Source organism: Mustela nivalis, assembly GCF_964662115.1.
Source record: "Mustela nivalis genome assembly, chromosome: 2".
NCBI lineage: Eukaryota > Metazoa > Chordata > Mammalia > Carnivora > Mustelidae > Mustela > Mustela nivalis.
The window spans coordinates 112,406,699-112,431,025 of record NC_139021.1 but is presented as its reverse complement, the minus strand read 5'-3'; the positions used below and the strand labels follow the sequence as shown (position 1 = coordinate 112,431,025).

The 24,327-nt window shown below is 38.3% G+C and overlaps 1 protein-coding gene and 1 long non-coding RNA gene across 18 annotated transcripts in view; one reads left to right on the top strand and one right to left on the bottom strand.

Annotated features, from left to right (window-relative positions):
• LOC309859855 (ERO1-like protein beta) overlaps nt 1-24,327 on the bottom strand; it is a 132,287-nt gene that overhangs the window by 73,978 nt on the left and 33,982 nt on the right. For 3 of the 17 annotated variants that reach the window (XR_014308956.1, XR_014308961.1, XR_014308962.1), the window contains 2 exons: nt 20,639-20,758; nt 19,092-20,509 (listed from right to left, as the gene is read on the bottom strand). The exons of 2 other annotated variants lie outside the window; for them this stretch is intronic. Coding sequence is in view for 6 of the 15 variants with exons in the window: in XM_082721062.1 (XP_082577188.1) it covers nt 20,359-20,509; nt 20,626-20,758 (284 nt within the window). In the remaining 9 variants the exon portion in view is untranslated. 12 more of the 17 variants (XR_014308959.1, XR_014308960.1, XM_082721060.1 and 9 more) reach the window with 9 other exon arrangements.
• LOC309859885 lies at nt 14,071-19,217 on the top strand. The gene is made up of 2 exons (XR_014309021.1): nt 14,071-14,123; nt 19,180-19,217. It is a non-coding gene; the product is annotated as an uncharacterized lncRNA (long non-coding RNA).

Below are 24,327 nucleotides of genomic sequence, written 5' to 3'. Positions count from 1 at the left end.
TGTTCCCGACTGCGGGCAGTCTGGCCTCGGACTCTGCCCTGTCGCCCAGAACGTAAACTCACGCCGGATTTGAGCCTGGTCACCTCAAGGCCGGCGGAGCCGCCACTTTCCTCTCCCTGGCAAATCCTGCACTCCAGGTGCTACACAGACACACACGCACACACACTCACACACAAAATAAACTGACACCTCCCCCTCTCGTTTTTTAATTTTTATTTCTGACTCTGACACCCGAAGTAGAGTCTCCAAGTGTTCCCAGCCCAGACTTAACTGAACTGTCCTCTCTTCTGTGGGCTCCCTCCCCTTAAATTTTAGTTTTACTTTTGAGTTGGAGTCTTCAGAGAGACCGAGCCTCCCAGTGCTCCCAGGATAAATTTAATTGAGCTGTCATCTATCTTCCCACGCTCCTCTTATTTTTATTTTGGGTCTGGCCGCTTGGGCTTCCTTGTGTGGTTGGTGTGCAGGGGGCTCCTCCTGTTTGTGGAGGGAGGGGTGGCTTTTCTGGGTTCAAGGAGGCTGCTGCTGCTTTCTTGCCAGGATGACAGTGAGAGTTCTTGGCCGCCTTTTGCTTTTGTGGACTGCTGGGTGGAGGTTCTATGGAGCCCAGAGGGCCTGCAGGGACCTGGGATGAAGCTCATCCTGGTGGCTGTGAAGTGTCCTCAAGGCTTCCTGTCACCTGCTGCATGTGATCTCTGGCTGCTTTGCTAGGCTGTGTTCTGTTTTCCATTTTCTTCCCTACTTAGTCTTAATTTTGTTTAAGACCAAACACTTGTGCTACCTGTGCTGTCCCTAGTGTTTCTGGAGGCTGAGAAAAGGACACCTTGTTTCCTCTGGATGTCTTTTTTATTCTTAAAATGAGGGGAAAAACACACTTGAGGAAATAAGACATAAAAGAATTCATTTTATATGTGAGAATTTTAAATAAACATCTTGTTCATGAGATTGAAAGTTGCTAATTATTTCTTTTTATACCCTGTGAAGTACCTCAGAGGACACACACACACACACACACACACGGTTCCCAGTGAGGTTATTTACAATCTCAGATTCCTTGAGGTTTACACTATCTCGTTCAGTTTGGAATGAATGCAAATTAATTACTTACTGTTGCGAGAGATTAGTTTTCAAGAGTTGAGAAAGTGAAGTGTGGTGTCCTTGGTAAACTGACCTGTCTCCTCCCTGTAGTAAAATCTCATGCTCACACAGATTGCACTGTGCAGAGTTCTAGTGACTGATAAATATTACTGCAAGGACACTTGATAAAGGAACAGATTTGATACTCTGGGACTGTTTCTGTAGTAGAGAATTTGAACTTTTGTTCTGTCCAAGTCTGCAGGATTATGTTGGCTCCATTTTGTAAAGGCCAAATCAATTAAACCTAGATGAGTTTGGCTTCTTAGAGATGCACAGTACCTTGTTACCAGTCTGAGAAAGTAGTTCATTTTCGAGACTGTGTAATTGTGGTTTCACTTTAAGGTGCAGTATTTTATTTTGAGGAACTTTCTTTTTTCACTTCATTGAGCTCATGATGACCTCAGTTTGTAACACAGGCAGGTTCTTTGATATGAGGCTGCTTTTTGTGGATGCATTTGTTTGTGGAATGACCCAGTGTCCTTTCTGGCTGCAGTCTTACCCATAGGGACTACATTTTTGCAAATATGTCTGAAGACTTCTAGTGATAATGTCTCACATAAACTCTGGCCAACAACTGTGGTTTAAAGATGTTAAAGAAATATAGTACATTCATGAACTAGTACCTAGCACATCATATACCCTATTTGTTTGCTACTTAAAGAAAAAGTCAACTTAGGGGAAAAAAAAATGGCCTCTTGACCTGAAAGACAAGAGTTATCCAAGAGCAAGAAAACTACTGAAGGAAATGAATAGACATTATTGTTTTATTTTTATTTGCATATTTCTTTTAATACTCTTGATTTTCACATATTTTGTCTTCAAGCAATAATAAAGATGTTCTGTTTTACAAAGATGATACCACTGACCTGGATTTCCAGTCGTTGGCAACATCAATTTGGCTGGTTACTTAGCCTGTCTCTGAACCTCAGTTTCTTTACTCTGTCAGATGGGTATGGTCATGTCTACTTTGTAAAATTTGTTGTGAGTATAAGGTATAAATGACTACAGCTTGCAGCAGGCATGTAATAGTTTTCTCTCCTATTACTGGCCCTCCATCATGAACAGACTAGGAAAAGTATTTTGATAGGTACTTTCCCACACCACCCCTGGTATTTGGATAGTTGCTGTAAATTTGTTCTCTCTTTCTAAAAATTAGTCTGTGTTAAAGACAACACAACTGCGAGACACCCAACGAACTGTGGAAAGTAGAGTAGATCTCATTCGAGTTATAACTTATTTAGCTACTTTAATCTGACTGTGTATTGTAGATTGGCCTGATACCATTAATCTTATTTTACAAGGGTGGAGACTGAGGACCAGATAGACCTAGCAAGGGGCCAAGCCGTGGATCTATGTGCATATGGCCTATATGCATTGTGTTAGTTACAGGTAGACCAAAGAGCCATTAGATCCCCTGACTTCCAGTTCTCTATGCATTGTTGAAATCATCAGTGGGAGAGTAAATGAGTCAACAAAACAAAAGAGAAACCAAAAAAATTCTGTGCATTGCTATCTTATTCCAGCAAAGAGGCCATGTTTAATTAAAGGTTGAGTCCCTACTACAAATACCCATCTATAAATGGTATTGATGTAGCAAGAAGAATGGTGTACCAGGAAGCATATAGTATGGCATGTAATTAGATAGTGGCTTCTATGTTGGACTCCATTTTAGGATTACAAAGGTTCAGAAAAGATCATGAAGAGTGGCACAAACAGAAGGGCCTTTTGAGGAAGGTTTTCCTCATGCTGGTCCCTTGAAGGGTGTCTAGACTACTGATCCACATGTGTAACTTCAAAATTTTTAGTAGCCACATTTCAGAAAGTAAAAATAAAGAGGTGACATTAATTTTAATAATGCATTTTATTGAATCCCACAGCTCTAGTTTGCATTATATCAACAGGTAACCAATATAAAACATTATTATTTTTTTGTGTTCTGTTTTTCATATCAAGTCTTTGAAATCCAGTGTGTGTTGGACACTTCTTGCATGTCTCAATTTACACTAGCTGCATTTTAAGGGCTCAGTAGCTGTATGTGGCTAGTGGCTGCATACGGGGCAGAGCAAGGTTAGCATTTGGGAAGCGCAGCAGGAAGGCAGTTCCAAGCAAGGGGAGATGGAAGCTGGTAGTGGAAATACACATGGCAATGATGTAGAAAGGTGAAGTACACCTGCCTGCTCCTTCCTCCTGTCCAGTAAGGGAGTCCCAGGGTAACACTGGTCATGAGAAGGAGTGGTAGAATTCTTGCCCTGAGGGTGTTCACAGTGTCAGATATGTGACTAGAGTGGTATGTAGGCCAGGGGTAGGGACAGGACAGTGAGTTGGACTGGGGGATCTTGGTAGGGGGAGAGGAGTGACAGCCTGACTGGCAGAAGCTGAGGCAGTTTGGGGGTCAGATCATAAAAGGTGTTGTTCGTCTGAGTTGGAAGCTCCTATTTTACTTTGCAGGTGGGAGGGCCCTCTTGAAGAATGCTTAGCAAGTCAAATGATAAGAATTGAGAGCTGCCTGGCTGTCAGCAGGGCCAGAAAATTGGATTGGGTGTTAGGGGTGATGGTAGGGGTGACCCTGCTGGCAGAGAAAGAAGAGACAAATGACAAGGGTCTGAAAGAAGATACTCCGTGAATGGAGAAGAGGAGTGGGATTTCAAAGGGCCAAGGCAGTGGGAACTAGCGATTGTCTCAATTAAGTAATGAAACAAGTGTTTTGAAGCCAGGTGAGGAGTGATCAGTCTGAAGCAGAAGAGATCTGGGAGAAGAGGCCTCAGTCAAGGCAAATCGAGTGACATTGGGGCTTGGTCCCAATATTTGGAACCAGAGTGGAGAGGAGTCTCTCACAAATGCTCTCTATATATTGATGGAGTAAAATGGACCATTTGGGTCTATTTCCTTTTAAGCATGTTACTTTAGATATGGACAAGTTTGCTTACAATTTTTTTTAAAAAAGATTTTATTTATTGGGGTGCCTGGGTGGCTCAGTAGGTTGGGCCTCTGCCTTCAGCTCAGGTCCTGATCTCAGGTCCTGGGATCGAGCCCCATATAGGGCTCTCCGCTCGGTGGGGAGCTTGCGTCCCTTCCTCTCTCTGCCTGCCTCTCTGCCGACTCGTGATCTCTCTCTGTCAAATAAATAAATAAAACCTTTAAAAAATTATTTATTTATTTGACAGAGAGAGATCACAAATAGGCAGAGAGGCAGGCAGAGAGAGAGAGGGGGAGGCAGGCTCTCTGTTCAGCCCACATTGGGCTCTCTGCTCAGCAGAGAGGACCCTGGGGCTCGATCTCAGGACCCTGTGATCATGACCTGAACTGCAGGCAGAGCCTTTGACCCGCTGAGCCACCCAGGAGCCCCTCGCTTACAATTTTAAGTGTTGCCTTTTAAAGTTATTTTATTATTTGCATTTTCCTCTCATTTTTATTAACTACAAACATTTGTTGAAACTGTGTGCTGTAAGTTAGCTTACCATTTCCTGGATGGCTGAATTGTTTCCTTTCTTTCTTTTTTCCTCTAATCTGAATAATACTGCTTTAAGCATCTTGGGAAGCAGCTTTGTCTCTAATTTGTGTCATTTCCTTAGGAAAGATTCCACTGATGTCAAATTGCTGAATTTGAACATGTTTATGAATCAGTTGACCGAGACTCAGTCTCATTTCCTAAATGTTGCTCCCAGTGAGCCTACTAGCAGCAAGGATTGAGACTACCATGTGCACTGTAGTCTGACTAGCAATAGACACATTGGTGTAATTTGACCATTGGAGAGAGGCATCTTGGAGAATGGGAGTGCTGGGAGGAGGGTCAGAGGAGTTAAGGGGGGATCCTGGCTAATGATAGGGAAAGACGAATTTGGTGTTAGGGCATTGATTTTGAGAAAAGGGCAAGATCCAAGTGGAGATGTCTGGGAGACTGTGGGACGGGGGGGGGGGTCTGGAACATAATAGTAGGGTAGAAAGCTATGGTATTGTTGTTTATTTTCATCCTGGTTCCATCACATCTTCCCACAACCTCTGATGTAGGCAGTGTTCCTACCCTCCACTGAGAGGGTACAGAAACTAAGGCTCAGTGAGCTTAACTGCTTGTCTGTCAGCACCCAGTCAGTTAGCGGCAGAGCTGGGATTCCTGATTCTAAAGGCCGTGTTGTACCTCTGCTAGTTATCTGACCCAAAAGCATATTTATATATCAGAAAATATATTTACCCACCACACTGGATATTAACATAGAAACAAAAGCCCTAGTGTTTTTGCATGTCTCCCAAAAATATTGCTTGGACTTGTGCTGTTCTCTTCCTAGTCTGTTTTACTAGATTCTTCTAGGGAGACTTAATATCTCTAGGGAGACTAGAGACTTCTAGGGAGGCTATATTTGATTTCAGGATGGCAGAAGATAAAAAGACTCCCTTTGTGTTTTCCTGTTTATTGGCCTCTCTGGGTCTTGGGCAGGCTGAGCCGGTGGTAAAATATTTGCATGGATGTTAGTGCCAAAGGACATTCTACAACCAGAGCAAAGCCCGAGGTGTAATTTCAGGCTCTTCAGGATGTCTTTGTTTTGTCTCTCTCATTTAACCTTGTTTGAAGTAAAGTCACGTCGCCATAATGCTCACTTTCCTAATTTTTCATCAGTTACCAACATTTTATATTTGTAGCCTCAGGAACTTGAGATGAACTTTGGACACAGATGTGTGTATCAGAAATACACTACTCCCTGCCTCTAGGGCTCGGGAATGTCTGGACTTCTGATGAGAGAAGTATGAACCAAGGATAAAAGTCCAATGGAACTCAGATGTTTTGTTTGGGACAACTTAAAAAGGCTGACTTCCTCCTTTTATTCTGAGAAGAGAGTTAATTGATAGGTCCAGAATATTTTGATGTAAACTTTTTTTACCTTGTATTTTGATTTTGTTGGTGTTTTACTTGTAAGTGGGCATGGATCATTTTACTAGCTGTTTAGAATACTGACCTTTCTACAGATAAAACTGTAGATAGTTGTTCATTTTTTAAAAATTGTCTTTCAAAATGGCAAATTGATTCCATTTAAATTTTAAGTTTTTTTAATTTTTTATTTCTTTTCAGTGTAACAGTATTCATTGTTTTTGCACCACACCCAGTGCTCCATGCAATCCGTGCCCTCTCTAATACCACCTGGTTTCCCCAACCTCTCACCCCCCTTGACTTATTTTTCATGTATTGCTCATGTGAGTCCAAATTGGAAAGTCAGTCTTAGACCAATGATCAGTTTTCATCTTTTTCCTTAGGACCACACACTGTTTGCAATGGGGGCTGCATCAGCACCGGTGATCCCAGGGCTCTATGATGGGTGTGTTCTCTCTGTCCCCTGCATTTGCCAGTAGGCCTCTCCAGGGATGTTTGCTGACTGGATCCTTGCTTCCTGTTGGGGGGTGGGGGTGGGGGGTACTATTCTTCTGCTTGTGAACAACTGGGCATGGTTTCTAGGACTCTAAGGCCAGTCTCATCTGAAGCTAACAGTAGCTAAGAGTTTCCTCATCTTTTCCATGTAATAAACATAGAAAATAAATTTCACCTTATTGTACCAAGGTAAACATTTCATTCCAAAAATCTAGAGGAAAGCAGCCCAAAACTCTGGCCACCAGAAGCCCTGCCTGGCTGCTTTCTGATGAAAGGTTCCAAAGAAACAGGACCCTGGCTAAAAGACAATATACAGAACACAGAAGTCCTTTGCTCCTCATTCTCATGTAATTCATGTTTTTGGGAGGAAATGGAAAAAAAGGACTTAAGTCCTCCTTTATACACCTTTGAAAAATAGAAAACACAATTTCCAGCAATTCATAGATGACAGTTAGTTCTTTTCTCACTCCTATCTTCCTTCTCCACGAAGAGAACCAGAGTTACTTATATAAATACTTAAAAAATAGGAAACATTACAAAAATAAATTAATGTTATAGTCAATACCACAATAGCAATATACCCTAAATAATCGTAAAACAAAACCACTTTTCAAAACCAAAATACAGTTGTGACTAAGTTACTTCACTTCAAAGAAGCACCAAGAGACTCTTACCAATGGAAGATCACTCAGTTCACATTTATCAGTGAGCATCTAAAATATCTCATGGCCAGATGTGTTTGAGAATTCCAAATTTTAGAAATATAGTACATGCATTACGTATGAAACACCCCACCAGAGTGTGTAGCAAGACCTAGCAATCATATACATTAATGGTTCTGTAGCAAAACACAATAATCAAAGAAAGCAGAATTTTTTTTTTTTAAAAAAAAGCACTATACATAGCCTTTTGTCAGTACAGGTCAGGTTTTGCCAACAAATTAATTTGGCACCAAACATAAGAAAAATGTTTCAAGTTTTGGAGTTTTCTGGATTTCAGAACTACATATATAAGACCTTGGAGCTGCAAACAGAAGACTATTTGCCATTCGATTTCAAATACTTTTATGAACATTTTAAGGCTATAATGTATTCCCTGATATGCTGGAAGCAAATGAAAACAAAGAGCTCCCAACATGAAGTTTGAAAATGTTCCTAAAATACATTCTCCTTTGATATCGCAGGGTAACAGGTAATTTTTGCCTTTTATGTTAGAGTCTATAAAGACAAAAGCATAATAGTTCCAGAAACTTGAACATCCCATAAAATATTCCATAAAATAAACTTTAGGAAAATACACTGTTTATTGCCTTCAAAGTGGTGAACAGTCATGGTTTTTAAAATCAAAACAATATGCACTGTGATTTTAAAGTAAGAAAACTTTCTCACAAAATAATACCCTTTAAAAAAACCTTTACAAAGTTGCCATATTCACTGGTCAGTTAACAACAAAAGCTTCACTAAGAAATGGCCAAACTTTCTTAGAAAGGCAAAAGGAATTGCAAAGTCTGGAGAAGGGGCTTTCTGTGCCATTTATAATAAAACCCAGTCAGACCAACTTCAACGAGGTGCAGGGCTGGGCAAGAAGTGTTTGGATGTAAGGGATTAAAACACAGCCAGTCAACTGCTCTCCCCTCCCCAACCCCGTCCTCCAATCAAGAACATTTTACCTTTAATGACTTGGGCCCCTTTTTGTCACCTGCAAACATGGATTTCTCATCAAAGTGCATGGGAAAGGGCGTGATGAAATGACAACACTAGAAGTTACAGACGAAAAATTCATGTACTATATAGTAGAGCTCTGGCATAATTTTCTATCCCCACAAATATTTACAATTTGTAATTTACTTGTGGGTAAAGTTTAATAACACAGGAAGGTGGCACACAGTTCACATGTAAACTACTCAAAAAAAGAGTAAAGCAACATAAGATGGCTTTGTAATTTATAAGACTGTAATGTTTTAAAGAAATTACATGATAAAAATCATCAAAAATTGAACGTAAGAGCAATTTATGTGAAAAATGTGCAACACTCTGTTAAAAAGATGTTTTAAGTTTTAATGCATAATTTGAAAACTTTTAAAAAAAGGTTTTATTTATTTGAGAAAGAGAGCAAGTACACCAGAATGGGGGAGGGGCAGAGGGAGAGGGAGAGGCAGACTCTCCTGCCAAGAAGGGAGCCTGACGCCAGACTCAATCCCCAGGACCCAAGAACCCAGCATTGGGATCAGAGCCGAAGGCAGATGCCTAACCAACTGAGCCACCCAGGCATCTCTAAACACTTCTTTTATTTATTTATCTATTTATTTATTTATTTTAATTTAATTGATTTATTTATTTTCAGAAAAACACTATTCATTATTTTTTTCCACTACACCCAGTGCTCCATGCAATCCATGGCCTCTATAATACCCAGCCCTTGGTACCCCAACCTCCCACCCCCCTACCATTTCAAACCTCTCAGACACTTCTTAATCCAACTTTGGTTCATGCTCATTTTAACAACCAGTGAACTGAAATTCTATAGAGAGCATGTTTTAAGAAGAGATATATTCTATAAGGTAAAGCTAATGTTCTCTTAGATATCTACTTTCATGTGGATAGCACCATCTGAATTTAAACAGCAACTGAGGGTTTTGGAGAGGAGGGTGGTGGTGGTTGGGTGACCCTGATGGTGTGTATTACGGAGGGCATGTATTGCATGGAGCACTGGGTGTGGTGCATAAACAATGAATCTTGGAACATGAAAGAAAAAGTTAAATTTTTTAAAATTGGTTTAAAAAAACCCCATTAAAATCACATTAAGCTTTGGGGCACCTGGATGGCACAGTCAGTTAAGAATCCTGTTCTTGCTTTTGGCTCAGGTCATGATCTAAGGGTTGTGGGATTGAGTCCCAAGTCAGGCTCTGCAATCTGCCTAGAGTCTGCTTAAGATTCTCTTTCTTTCTCTTTCCCTCTCATCTGCTGACATCCCTTCCCCTCACTTGTTCTAAGATAAATAAATCTTCAAAATAAAATAAAATAGCATTAAACTTTGATACTACATAAAACTCAAAGTTCTGTTTGAAAATAGAGCCGACTCTGAAGTGTGACTAGGCTGTTCTCCTGGTCTACTGACCACGATCCTTCTCAGTTCTAATTTTCCCTCTTCCTAACTTTCCAGAGTCAGTTTTGGTTTTATTTCAAGCATTACCTCATTCCTATTCGGAGTGCAGAATTTCAGATCACGGATACCCAATTCTTACTTTGTATCTTGGAAGATATTCAGTAGAAGCATTTTTGTGTCAGCATCTTCTTCTACATTTCCAGTGTAAAGATCTACAATTGAGCGTTCAAAATACAGGGCCACCTTTGATAAAGCGCGAAGCTCAATTAAGTATAAGAAGTGTAAGTATAAGAAGTATAGATTCTTAAGCCTTCTTGGACCTTCTCCTTTAGTTTCCACAGGGTCAAAGCAGCGTTTAAATTCCTTAATATTAGGTCCCCAGCTAGGTTTACCCCAGGTTTCTAAAGAGAAAATGAAATACAAAATACAGCTTTAATAAATAGGATTTTTTTCTCTAGAGAATATATATAACCCCTCCAAGAATTTTTACACTAATGGAAGGCAAGGTTTGTAGATAAAAACGTGATTACATTCCAAAAGATAATTTGCACACAGATGTAAATTGATACTAGCATGAAGTCCAGATATGATTTTATAGAAGACTCTCTTCTCCAGGCACAAACCTATTTCGAAAAATATTGAAAAAGAAATCACATCCATTTAGATAACAGAAATAATGAATCAAGAAGATTCAGTACACACGCTTATTTTTAAAGTTAAGGTTCAAGTACATTAAAAATAATCAAGGAATAATATAAAATTATTTGAACAAGATGCTCTCCCTAGAAGATAAAATAAGATTCTGACTTTAGAATGGAGTTATGACTATGATTAATTAATGCAAAATAAGGCAGAAAATGTGGGGCTCTGGAGATCAAAGCATTATGGATGTACCTGGCAAGCTCCCACGCTACCTAGAAGGCAAGAACACAGATTTTTCATGGGTTTGGCTAAACTAAAGCAAATGTAATTCAAAGTCACTGCTTTGGCTTAACAATGGCTGTTTCTCCCATTCCCTTCCCTAGAGATGTTCTTTCTGTGAATCTACTGGATCGTGCTGGAAGAAGAGACTGCATTCCATTTCTCCTCTTCCTCCAGATTCTTTACTGTGTCTTACTAATCCTCTGCCCTAGAATTCTCCAGGTCTATGTAACTGTATGGTCCACTTGCAAGGAGCTCAAACCTGGAGAAGAGTCATCTAGGAACTTTAACTAATAAACAATATATGCTGACTATCTACCATGTGAACAGAACCATATCAGATGGAGTAATGGAATATGATGGAAAATTCTTTTATGTAGATTTCTTAAGCCTTCTGCTCAAATGGAGGTCAATATAATTCCACTCTCCTATCCTACCTCTGCCTCAATTTTAAGAGATTTTTTCTTATTATAAGATTAATATGCATTGTAAATATACTTAACACCACTAAATTTAAGATGGTTAAGATCATAAATTTAACATTATATATATTTTACCATAATAAAAGAGAAAAAAAACTCTAGAAACAGTTCTTTATAGATAATTTTTTAAATAAAGAAAAATGCAAAGACCTAAGTTTTAAGAATCCACTAAATTTAAAGCAATTGGCTCTTTCCTTCCCTTACCAACCAAAAGCATTTTTTGGCTTATGTCATTTTTTAAACTACTCCTGAGGAAAATGGGTTTCAATAGTGGGAAGGAACTAAGAAATAGCCTCATTTATAAGCTGAGGGATTTTTGAAATGTAAGAGTATATATGTGGTTTACTTTGCATTTTTTCCCAAGATCTTTTAGATCTTCAATTTACTCTGTGTTCTACCCTATATGTCTCTAAAGCAAGTATTTTCTCACAGGAAAAAATAATTCTTTTGAGATTTCATTCTCTAATTCAGAATTCTTGCTAGAATATTCCCATCTTTACAAATGGGGACCAAAAAGTAAAAATTAAGTTCTTTTTTGCAGCTTCTTCTAAAAGTATATGGGAAGGGGTGCCTGGGTGGCTCAGTGGGTTAAAGCCTCTGCCTTTGGCTCAGGTCATGGTCCCAAGGTCCTGGGATGAAGCCGCACATCAGGCTCTGCTCAACAGGGAGCCTGCTTCCTCCTTTCTCTTTGCCAGCCTCTCTGCCTACTTTTGATCTCTCTCTGCCAAATAAATAAATAAAATCTTTAAAATAAAATAGAAGTATATGGGCAATTTTGAATGTTCAGGGTAGCAAGGGATACAACCATCATGAACAAGTTAGATAAAACATTAGTTACTGACTTTTCTTCTAGTAAAACTTTCAGTCAAATCTGTTACCAAACATCAAAATGATCAAATCTGAAGTTCACTTTCTCTTCCTTCTAACCTACCTTTCTAAGTAGTGCTTACACCTAAGACGACCAGAGAAGGAAAAACAGACAAAGTAAAGCTTGTGAAGATTCATATGCTTAGAATAAGAGTGTAAACCAGGAGGCCATTCTCCTTGGTAAAGCCCTCAAAGCTCTGTACTCAAAATGGGGATGGATAAGTGAGAGTGAGGAGTAGAAAGATACTTCGGTAAACTGAAAATTCGGTAACTTCAAGCAAAATGGTAAAAATAACACATGTGCCAATTGAGTGTACAAATAAGACCCACAATACAGTTGGCAGGAAAATGCTGGACAGCTTTTCCCTGCATGATGCAGTTCCAACCACAGAAGTCCTGGCGGAAGAGTTAAATAATGGAGTATGCAACACGGTAAGGCTATGTAAAATAATTTTCCATCATACTCCTGCACTCCATCTGATACAATTCTGCTCAGATATAACTGTCAATGTACATTGTTTACTGGTTGAAATTCCTGGATGAGTGTTAAGTAACATCTGCAAGGACTGATTTACAAAGTAAAAACTTACCAGCTTCTATTTCTTTCTTTTCCTGACTAATATTATTTTGTTATTATGTTTGTTAGTCACCATATAATACATTACTGGTTTCTGATGCAGTGTTCCATGATCCATTGTTTGCGTAACACTCAGTGCTCATCACAACACACACCCTTCTATCACCCATCAGGAGGGCACCCAAATCTCTACCCTCCCCCTCTGAAACCCTCAGATCATTTCCCAGAGTCCATAATCTCTCATCTCCTCCTCTGATTCCTGCCCCCTTCAGTTTTCCCTCCCTTCCCCTAATGTCCTCCGTGCTATTCCTTATGTTCGACAGATGTGTGAAACCACATAAAATTGTCTTTCTCTGTCTGACTTGTTTTACTTGGTATAATCCCCTCCAGTTCCATCCATATTGATGCAAATGCTCATCCTTTCTGATGGCTGAGTAATATTCCTTTGTTTATATGAACCATATCATCTTTATCCATTCATCTGTCGAAGGGCATCTCGGCTCCTTCTACAGTTTTGGCTATTATGGACACTTGTATGAACATTGGGGTCCATGTGCCCCTTCTTTGCACTACATCTGTGTCTTTGGTGTAAACACCCAGTAGTGCAATTGTTGGGTCAAAGGTGGCTCTATTTTTAACTTTTTGAGGAACCTCCATACTATTTGCCAAAGTGGCTGCACCAACTTGCATTCCCACCAACAGTGGAAGAGGGTTCCCCTTTCTCCACATCCTCTCCAACATCTGTTTTTTCCTACCTTGTTAATTTTTGCCATTCTATCTGGTGCATGGTGGTATCTCAGTACGGTTTTGATTTGAATTTCCCTGATGGCTAATGATATTGAATATTTTTTCATGTGTCTGTTAGCCACCTGTATGTCTTCTTTGGAGAAGTGTCTTTTGATGTCTTCTGCCCATTTTCTGACTTGATTCTTTGCTTTTCAGGTGTTGAATTTCAGAAGTTCTTTATATCAGCTTCTATTTCTAACAATACAGAGCAAGCTCAACTATCCAATTTAGAGAGTGGGTCTCTTTCTTTTGGATTTAATTTCACTCAAATTTACCTTCATCAAGTGATTTATAAGACATTGACTATAATTTTTTCTCTCAAAAAAGGGCTAGATTTACTGTAATAAGATTATATGACATTTGGACACTGTGTAAGTAAGATGGTTGGCAATTGTCAGTTTCATGGCCCAGATGAGGAAACAATCTCAGAAAAGTTGAGTCAGTTGCCTATAAAAATAGGAGTATTCTCTGAAACCATATATCAATATTCAGGGGTTCCCATCAGTAGGATAGCACAAAAGAGGTTAATACAGAATACCCTAGAATTCATTATTGCCCATACATTACACTTCCATCTTCCACTATCAATATTCAGAATCTCTCACCACCTCTTTTAACCTAAATACTACTTTTCACAATTTGTGTCTTTACAAGACAGCTAATGAAACAAAGTTAAAAATCATCTTCCCCATGGTCCATTTATCAATATCACTCCTAGAATTAGTGGCATATAAAAAACATTCACCTAGGGGCACCTGGGTGGCTCAGTGGGTTGAGCCGCTGCCTTCGGCTCAGGTTATGATCTCGGGGTCCTGGGATCAAGTCCCGCATCGGGCTCTCTGCTCAGCAGGGGGCCTGCTTCCCTTCCTCTCTATCTGCCTGCCTCTGTCTACTTGTGTTCTCTGTCAAATAAATAAATAAAATCTTTAAAAAAAAATTCACCTTAAAAATGGCCAATATATGTAGACACTTCATTAAAAACAAAGAGAAATTATGTTCACAAGTTGTCATCACCAATTAGCAAACATAAAATAGAATTAAGTACTTAGTTTTACTCTGTAGAGTTCCTATAAGGTTATGATCTCCATTCAACTTGCTTATCTTTCATTAATATTTTTTAACTTTTGTTTTCATAAATGAATGGCAATTTGGTAAATTTTTAAAAAGCATCACAAATCCAGTTTTTTAACAAAGCTATTAAAATCCTAGAAAGTTTCAGCTTTCCATTAATAGCATTCATATTTTCAACACTAGAAAACATAAGAATTAAAAGTATCTACTGGGATCTATATTGCTTTATCCTTTAATTAGACAAGTTAGGCTATATTAACATGTGTAAACATTGTTTAAAATCTGCTGAAACCTAATTTATTTCCCTCAATTTCATATATATATGTATATATAAATTATATAAATAATTATATAAAATACATAAATTATATATAAATGCATAAATAAGATATATGTGTTATATATGTAATATATATAAGTTATATATGTAATATATATATATGTAATATATATATATATTACATATATATAACATATATATATATATATTACATATATGTATATATGTTATATATATGTAATATATATATATATTACATATATATATATTACATATATAACTTATATATATAAGTTATATATGTAATATATATATATTACATATATGTATATATGTTATATATATGTAATATATATATAAGTTATATATATTACATATATATATATATTACATATATATAACTTATATATATCTTCCTTCTAAAAAGAAGGCCTCTGTTTACAAAGTAGGTTTGCATAATGGTTACTAGAAAGCAGTGTGGATAAGTGGTATATACAGAATTAATTTTCATACAGAATCAAAACAACACTGAGAAGCCAGTTACAAAAACCTGAGGACAGTATCTGTCCTGTGTATTTCCCTAATGCTGATTATTCTTGGCTGAGCAACAGTCTCAAAATTTTTAAGCCACTGTATCCTAAAATACTGTAACTTAAAATATATGATTCTCTTTCAAGCTCTGTTACAATTAGTTGTCTAGGTAATGAATCCTGAACTTACAAAAATATATTAAATTAATCCATACATTTTTAACAAGAATCCAATAAATTTAAAATGCAGACATATAAGTTTACCTTCCAGCCATGTGTAGAATGATTCTCCTTTAAAAACAAACAAACAAAAAACTAACCCCCCCCACAGATTTGGGTTAAAATATTTTAAATAGTCATTTATAAATTAGAATAAATTAAGTATATAAAATATTTCCTATAACAGACTAAGGAGTATCTCCAGTAGTGGCCACTGCTTCATGTGAAGTAGAAAAATAGGGATATGGTTCTAGGAAATAAAGCCCTGAAGAATTCTGAGTAATTTTGGACAATTTTCTTATAAATGACATTTAACTGAACAAAAATTCTAAGAAACATTTCAGTCAAAATATTATATAAATCTTATTCATTAGAAGGGTTAAATATCCTTAAGTATGGAAGGTTAAAAATCTTAAATTTGCTTTTGATAACAACCATAGAACTCCTCTCCTTAAAAATTCTAGAAAAAACAAATTGAATTATAATACAAAAATCAAATTAGTAATTATTCCATTTTTTCCCTGAGTAGTAAAGCTATGTGTATTTCCTCAATTATCTAAGACTACTAAATTTCAAGGAATATTTTTAAAATCCCTTAATTTTCAAGATAATTTTTCAGAAAAGTCGATGACTAGAATATGAGGGATCTGACTTACCTATGTATTAATGCTAAAACATCTATTTCTAGATCAGTACTATTCTGAGAGCAACAAAAATGGCAGTCAATACAGATCAAAATGATTCATGCACTTTGTAAGTTACCTAATTCTGTTTTAAGAAAAGCAAAGCGTAAAAAACTCAACACATAGATGACTGAGCAAGGATTCTAGGGGATAAATTAGATGGTGAGGAATTGCTTTGTTTCCCGAGACTCTTTACACTTTGCAAAACTACACAAATGTTTCACCACATACTAATTCACTCAACAAACTCTTCCTAAGGGCCATTGATCATGATCTGACTTGTTTACTCGAGAAACCCCAAATGCTATCAGGAAAAGTTGAGCCCCCAAGTCCTCAATAATCTGGCCTCCCATCCTGCTAACTTAAACTACCCCTACATAAAGTTCTCCCTACTCTAACAGGGTTTCCTCAAATATGCTTGATTCTTCTCTTTCCAACTCCTTGGGCCATGCCATTTTCTCCGCATGGCACACAGGATCCAATTCTACCAGACTATATCTGTCCCATTACTCAAAATTCATCTCAGATATCACTTCCTGTAATAAGATTTCCAGATCCCTCCAGTGAGACAGGCTTTGTCCTGCCTCTGAAGAGCTCTACCACCTACAGCTTATGTAGTCTGTATGTGCAGCATTTCCTGTCACCATGCACAGTGCTTATCACTCCTGCTACATACTGTCAGCTCCTGGAGTGAAGGCGTAATGTTTTACACATATTTCTATCCTGCACAATGCCCATCGCTGTGTCCCTGAACACAGATAAGTAAACATCCAGTTGAAATACTTATTTTGATGTTTGGGGGCAAACATTCATCTGGTATCCTTGAAAAACCAACTGTTGATAAATTACTATTCACCAGATTAAGTATTGTAACAACAGATTATAAATTACAAAGTCAGGAAGAAATTAAAGTCACAAGACAAATTATCTGGTAAAACTATCTTAACTTCTCTCCATTTCTTCAGAACATATTTTAATAGATTATAATAGCCAGAGAACTGGGAAGTTGGAATGTAATCCTGGTTTCTATATGACACACTTCAGCAAAAGGGAATTCATAGTTTTTTTAAACATAAGGTAAATTTACATTATAAAATCGTTTTGTCACCATTTGTTCGTAGTTATTTCTGAAAAAATAGGATAAACATTTTCTTTTGAATTAAATAGAGGAAAAATCAAATTTTGATCATTAAAAATATTTTCTCTACACTTGAGGCATACCCAAATGTAAGAATTTTAACTCACCATCATCTTCTCCTGAAAAAGAAAACAACGAACAGGATTTTAGAAACTGTCCTCCACAGTTCAGATTCCAATTCTATTTACTTTAAAATGAGATTAAAACTTACTGTGTGTTGAACTATTAGTTATACTACAGACTGTGGTCAGGGTGTAGTCTCCTTGCAAATGAGACTTAATAAGAATACAGACCCTAAGCACAAGATCTTCATATGTCTTATACAGTAAATAATACCAGAGAAAAATCAAAAACTACTCGTAAAGATCACTAGATTCAGTAATTAACAAATGGACATAGGCACTTCTTTCATCATTGTACACACAACTCTCTTCTCTTCCAAATTTCTGTTCCTCCACCTACACTCACCTTAAGAAAAGTATTTCCCTAACTGGGGTCAGTGAAACCCTTACCGGGGTGCCACGGAGCTGCCCACACAGCAGGAAGGAGCCAGAGGCTGGGCTGCGGGGAGCCACAGCAGCTCTGCCTTTACCGGCTTTGGATGTGGGATGTGGGATTCTGAGCCCAGGTTTCCTTTCTGGAAAAAAAGGTCCCGTCTTTCAAAAGCTGTGGGAGAGGTGGCCAGAGAGCCTCACCATTCAGCTCAGCAGGAACTCGAGGCCAGGCTGAGAGGCTGAAGAGCCAGGACCCAACACCTGCAGCCCTGGCGGGAACCGCTCACAGACAGCATCAGCCTGAGTGCCCTGATTGCTGCATGGACCTCTCACCTGCAACCAGGACCCCCATCCTCCCCTCACCCGGTCTCCGTCTCCCTTCTTTCTTAGGACGGGTTTCCTCACCCTCTCTCTGCCTCTCTCTTTTCCTAAGTGCTGCTCTCCTTCCTCTCATCTTTCCAGTGGTCTCACGTCTCTAATTTGTCACAACATGGATGTGAGGGATTTCTTAGCATGGAATGGTTTTGTTAAATTAACTATATGCTCTGCTTTAAAAGGAAGTGATCATATTATTCAGCCACAAAAAAAGAAGGAATTCTGCCACTCGCAAGCACATGGACGGACTCTGAGGACCTCATGTGGAGCTAAGTCAGCCGGAGAAGGACAGATACTGTGTTCTCTTGCACGTGGAATCTAAAAACAAAACCAAACCCCAAGCTCATAGATCCAAAGAACAGATGGGTGGTTGCCAGAGGCAGGTGGTGGGGGGAAGTGGCAAGACACGTAAAGGGTGTCAAAAGGTACCAGTTTCTAAGTCCTGGAACTGTCACATTCAGCTTGTCAACTACAGTTAATAACACTGTATTTGAAAGTTATATATTCTCATCACAAAAGTAAAAATTCTGTAATTATGGGCACAGAGGTTAAAAAGACTTACTGTGATCATTCTGCAATATACACAAATATCTAAACATTATACAGAACACCCAAAACTAATGTGATGTTGTATGTTAATTATACCTCTATTTTAAAAAATATTTTAACTCCAATCCTAAAAATAAAAAAATGAATAAAAACGAACAAACGAAAAACCACAAGTGATCATAAAAAAGACCCAAAGAATACCTACCAAATTCTATACTATGGAACACAGGTGTGGGGGCAGGGCAAGGGGAGCTTTCTCTTTTTACTTTATATAACTTTTCTGTTGTTTTCATTTTTATTTTTTTATTTTTTTAAAAGATTTTATTTATTTATTTATTTGTAAGAGAGAGAGAGAGTGAGAGCGAGCACAGGCAGACAGAGTGGAAGGCAGAGTCAGAGGGAGAAGCAGGCTCCCTGCGAAGCAAGGAGCCCGATGTGGGACTCAATCCCAGGATGCTGGGATCATGACCTGAGCCGAAGGCAGCTGCTTAACCAACTGAGCCACCCAGGCGTCCCTGTTTTCATTTTTATAAGTGTGTGTGTGTGTGTGTGTGTGTGTGTGTGTGTGTGTGGTTTCCATTTTTATAAGTTATAAGGGTAAAACTGGCAAAGGAGAAGAATCCATGCACACCTTTTTCATGATCCAATTCCCTTTTCCAGCAGTATCAGAATGATTTGCGGAAGAACATTTGCTGCATTATAAGACAGCATCTGAAGGCAGTCCCTTTGGTTAACCTTTCTGTGTCTCTTTGGGTCTCAGAAATGTCTTAAAGATACAACTAGACCAGGGAATTCAAGTTCTTAAATCAGTCCTGGTCTAAAGAAAACAAGAGAATGGCAAGTCAATGATAGGGCTGCTCCCAGGGTTTGGCTCCTTGCTGACAACAGACGGAGTATGTGCCCAGTAAGTTTGATTAACCTCCAAAAATGCTGTCCCACAGAAATATAATACCAGCCACATATATAATTTCTATTTTTTTCTAAGGCTAATTTCTAGTAAAAGTTTTCTTAAGATCCACGTTTTAAAAAGTAAAAAGCATACATGTGCTACAATGCAATAATCATACAGTGTGTGAGGCCAGAGCTATCAAAACAATAAAATTCTGTTTAATGACAAAAATATTTTGCACTGCTTCAGTTCTTAAATTTAAGCCAATTCAGTGAAATGTCAAGTTTGGTTCTGCGCCGGCCATACTACATCTGCTCAACAGCCCAGTGGGGCAAGCAGGGACCTTGCCGGAAAGCATTCTGCAGCAGGCATCACGAGTATCTGAACAACTCTGCACCCTCAGCACTCAGACATGGTGTGTGGACCAGTCAGCACGCTGGGCATCGCCTGGGAGCTCTTAGAATCCTGTGCCTCCCTCAAGACCCACAGAATCAGAACCTGTATCTCAAAAAGGCTCTGCGGTAATTTATATGCACACTTAAGTCTGAGAAGCACGTTGGGAGCCACTGGTTCTCAAAGGTGACTGCGTATTGGAATCATCTGGATGGTTAAAAATACAAACAAACAAAAAACCACGAAAAACCACCACCACCACTTGGGTCTAATCCTACAGATTCTGATTTAACTAGTCTGGGGTAGGGCCTGGGCATCCAGATTTTTAAGAGTTCCCTGGGAAGCCTCTGTTATATGGATTACTCATATATTTTGATTTATTTACCATGAAACTCCTCTTTTATTTAGGGCCTGACACATACCAGGCACTCAATAAATGCCAGCAATTACATAAAACATGCAGAAAACTTGATATTGAACTATGAACTAAACTTTTACTTTTGGTCAAATTAAAGAAAATATAAAATAGCTGAAAACTTACTCAGATTAAGTTTAGGTACAAAGAAATTTTGAAAATAATCTCTAAAAGCATGGAAATGCATGAAAAACCCACCTTGGCTAGATGCCAGAGGATTTAAAGGATAATAAACAGATCGAGGCCTGAAAAAGCAAGTGTGAAACTCAAACATAAAATGGTTTTACCTAATTTTCTTCCCAACAGAATCCTACTCCCCTTCCTCTACCCTCCCTTTTGCCATTCCTCCTCCTTCCCCTACCCCCTCCAGTTACTTGAAACAGTTTTCATCGTAGATGCTGTTCCACACTCTCCACGCAGAGGACCTTTATAGCAGGTGTAACGCTCTGGGTTCAGCAACAGGTCTACATACTGAGCAGCTGGAGATCGCTCAACTGAACAAGGAACAATTCATCAAAACCACCCATAGGTCACCAGTTATCTGAAATGTAACACTGTAATGCAAACATAACTACTAAAAGGTCAGAAAAAGGCTATGCTTTTCAAGTAATGTCCAATTTAAGTGAAAGAGTGGTTAGCACACTCACGACTGTACTTGACCCGGGATAACTTACACTCCTGAGAGGAAAAAACAACTCCTCGCTTTCCTTTCGATACTCAGTGCTCTCTTAAGGAACAGAACACCCCTCCCCTTCTGAGAGGCATTCATCATTCCTACGTTTTAACCAACTGGGATCAAAAAGATCTAACAGAATCATAACCTGTTCTACTACTTGATTTGATTTCTTCCCTATGCATACACTTAACTACACACAGGCTCAGAAACATTTTTTTAGCATATAGTATACTAAAAAGAGAGATTTTCCTGCTATTCTCTACTCTGGACTTAGGAAATAAATGGCTCAATAACTTCAGGATTCAAATTTGATCTTAGAATTACACAATGCTCTAGTTTAAACAAATACACATTATGGTTTGTTTCTATCACTGTTCATACAGAGTACTTTTGCCCTCTCAAGCCAATATACAGCAGACACAACTTCAGGAAATTGTTAAGACATATAAATTAACCATTTTATTTTTTATTTTTTTAAGGATTTTATTTATTTATTTGAGAGCGAGTGAGCAAGCGCACAAGCAGGGAGAGGCAAAGGCAGGGGAGAGGGAGCAAGAATCTGAAGTAGACTCGGCGTGGAGTGCAGAGCCCCATGCGGGGCCTCATGCCATGACCCCGAGATCACAACCTGAGCCAGAACCAAGAGTCGGACACTTCAACGACTAAGCACCATGGGTGCCCCTAAATAACTATTTTCTGTGTTGAAATCCAAATGAGTTTTTACTAGTTCTTCACTATTTGGACTATCCTCTGAAGGATACAAAAGATAAAGAAAATGGTCTTAATTATCATGGCTCACATTCTGGATAGAAAAGGGAAATACATGCTTTCATACCTTTAGAAAATGTGTAATAATCATGCTTCACACATTGATGATCATAATATCATAATACATGGAAATGAACGAACTATCTATGTTGACACAGAGGTACTCCTTTATTTGTATGCATCCTACCTTTTCATGTCATGAGATTAAATCAATAGTATGCAGACACCTGACTTAAAACAGGGCCAAATATGGCCATTAAAATATGGTCCCTCTTTTTTTCATTACTAATAGTGTATTTTCCTTTTAACCAACAGTACTTACTGAGCATTCAGTGACCATAACTGAGATTATCCATAACTCTAAGAGGAAAATGGCATCCTGATCCATACCATCCAAGAACTACTTGGTACTTCTGTAGAAAGTAGGAAGAACACAAAGAAATGAGTTAGATCTAACTTACAGACAATAGAAACATGAACTGAAGAATACTGGCTCTATTTCTGCCCTAACATTATATAGATATTCCACTGTATAAGTTAAGGCACAGAAAATAGGTAATTTACAGATGGATTTACAGAAACTGTCCAAGGACATGGACTGGTTCAAGAGTTAAAAACAGTAATTTTTTTAAAAAATCTTCCTTAAAAAAAAGAAAGATTCAAATTATGGAGTGTGGCTTTTAAAGTTCAAACGGAAGTTTTACAATTCACTAGCTTCTGTTATAGATTTTTAATTTCTCTGAGGTGGTCTTGATTAAGCTCATTTGCAAAATTGATCTGACTACTTACAAATACTAAATCTACCAGCAGCATATATATTCATTGAGATATGTGTATACACATGTATTAAGAATGTGTGTGTGCATGTAAGTTTACACAAATGTGGGCTCAACTATGAATGTACACCTCAGGCTAATATCAACCCAACAAAAGCAACTAAACAACCACTAAGGAAAAACAAGATTAAGATATTAAACTACATTTTAAATCATTATACCTTAAGGAAGTAAAAATCACAAGAGTAAAATCCAGCATATCAATGTTTAACTTAAAACTTATATTCTCAATGTCCTTAATGTGTATTCCCTTACTTGAATCAAAAGTGCATTGCTGGTTTAAGTGGTTCTTAAAAATTTTAATACTTTTTCAAATCATGAAAGGCAGGTCTTGTTAATTTATAGAAGGGATTAGCAAACTATGATCCATAGTCCAAATGCGGTCTGTATACTTTTTGTAAAGAAAGTTTTATGGGAACATAAGCCACATTCATTCACTGCTTTCACACAATTATGGCACAGCTGAGTAGTTGCAAGAGAAACCGTACAGTCCACAAAGTCTAAAATTTTTACTATCTGTCCATTTACAGAAGAAAATGTTTCTCAAGCCCTGACCTACACTGACAAGAACTTCATGGCATCTAGATGAGGAAGTAGGGGTGAGGGAGCATCCACAGGTTGAGTTCCCCCCAAAAACACACCAGTGCTGGTATCCCCATGCTTCCCCTGGGGCCACCTGTGACATGATTTTAATTAGCCTATTCAGAAACTACAACTTCTTTCTATTTGCACAGCGGTAGCATTCATTTGGAAAATGCTCTTTGGACCCCTAATATGTCTTCCTCCTCCCCAAAGCTTTCTCTTCTTGCTCCCTTTGTAAAGCTCTTCCTAAACTGTTCCATCTGACCATGCTAACCATTCCCAAAGGATTCGAAGAATGTCCACGGAATCAAAATACTTAATTCTGGGAATTCATCAATTTCAACTAGTGCTTTTTCTTCCTTTTCAAGTATACCTTTTTTTCCCCAAATGAATTTTCTTTTCATGGTCACTTAATTGCATATTAGTGTTAGGAGGCTACACAGCATGTTCGAGGATGCGAGCCAGTCCTCCACACCTCCTAACCCAAATATCTCTTCAACATAGCACAGGTCAACTTAGCGTGCAGTCTTTTTGTTTATGTATAAAAAAATACTGCTGTAGACTCAGGATTGAGCCTCCCACCCTCCATCACCAACTCTAACTTTGACTGCTAGTAATGCATTATTAAAATGCATTATAAAATATTCAGGTGAGGAGAACCTATACTTCATAAAGCACCCAAATAATTCTGACACACAGCCAGATTTGGAAACTACTGTTTTAGACAATACTTTAAATTTATTAATGAATGGGGTGCCAGAGTGGCTCAGTGGGTTAAAGCCTCTGCCTTCGGCTCAGGTCATGATCTCACAGTTCTGGGATCGGGCCCTGCATTGGGCTCTCTGCTTGGTGGGAAGCCTGCTTCCCCCTCTCCCTCTGCCTGCCCCTCTGCCTACTTGTGATCTCTACCTGTCAAATTAAAAAAAAAAAATCTTTAAACAAATTATTAATGAACACCTTTTTTTGAATTTTTAAAGGTTTTTATTTATTTGACACAGAGATAGAGTAGAAGTAGGCAGAGCAGCAGGCAGAGGGAGAGGGAGAAGCAGGTTCTCTACTGAGCAGGAAACCTGGTGTGGAGCTCGATCCCAGGACCCCGAGATCATGACCTGAGCAGAAGGCAGCAGCTTAACTGGCTGAGCCACCCAGGCATCCCTAATTTTAAGGGAAAATATAAAAGTAAAAATCTGTCATACTATAT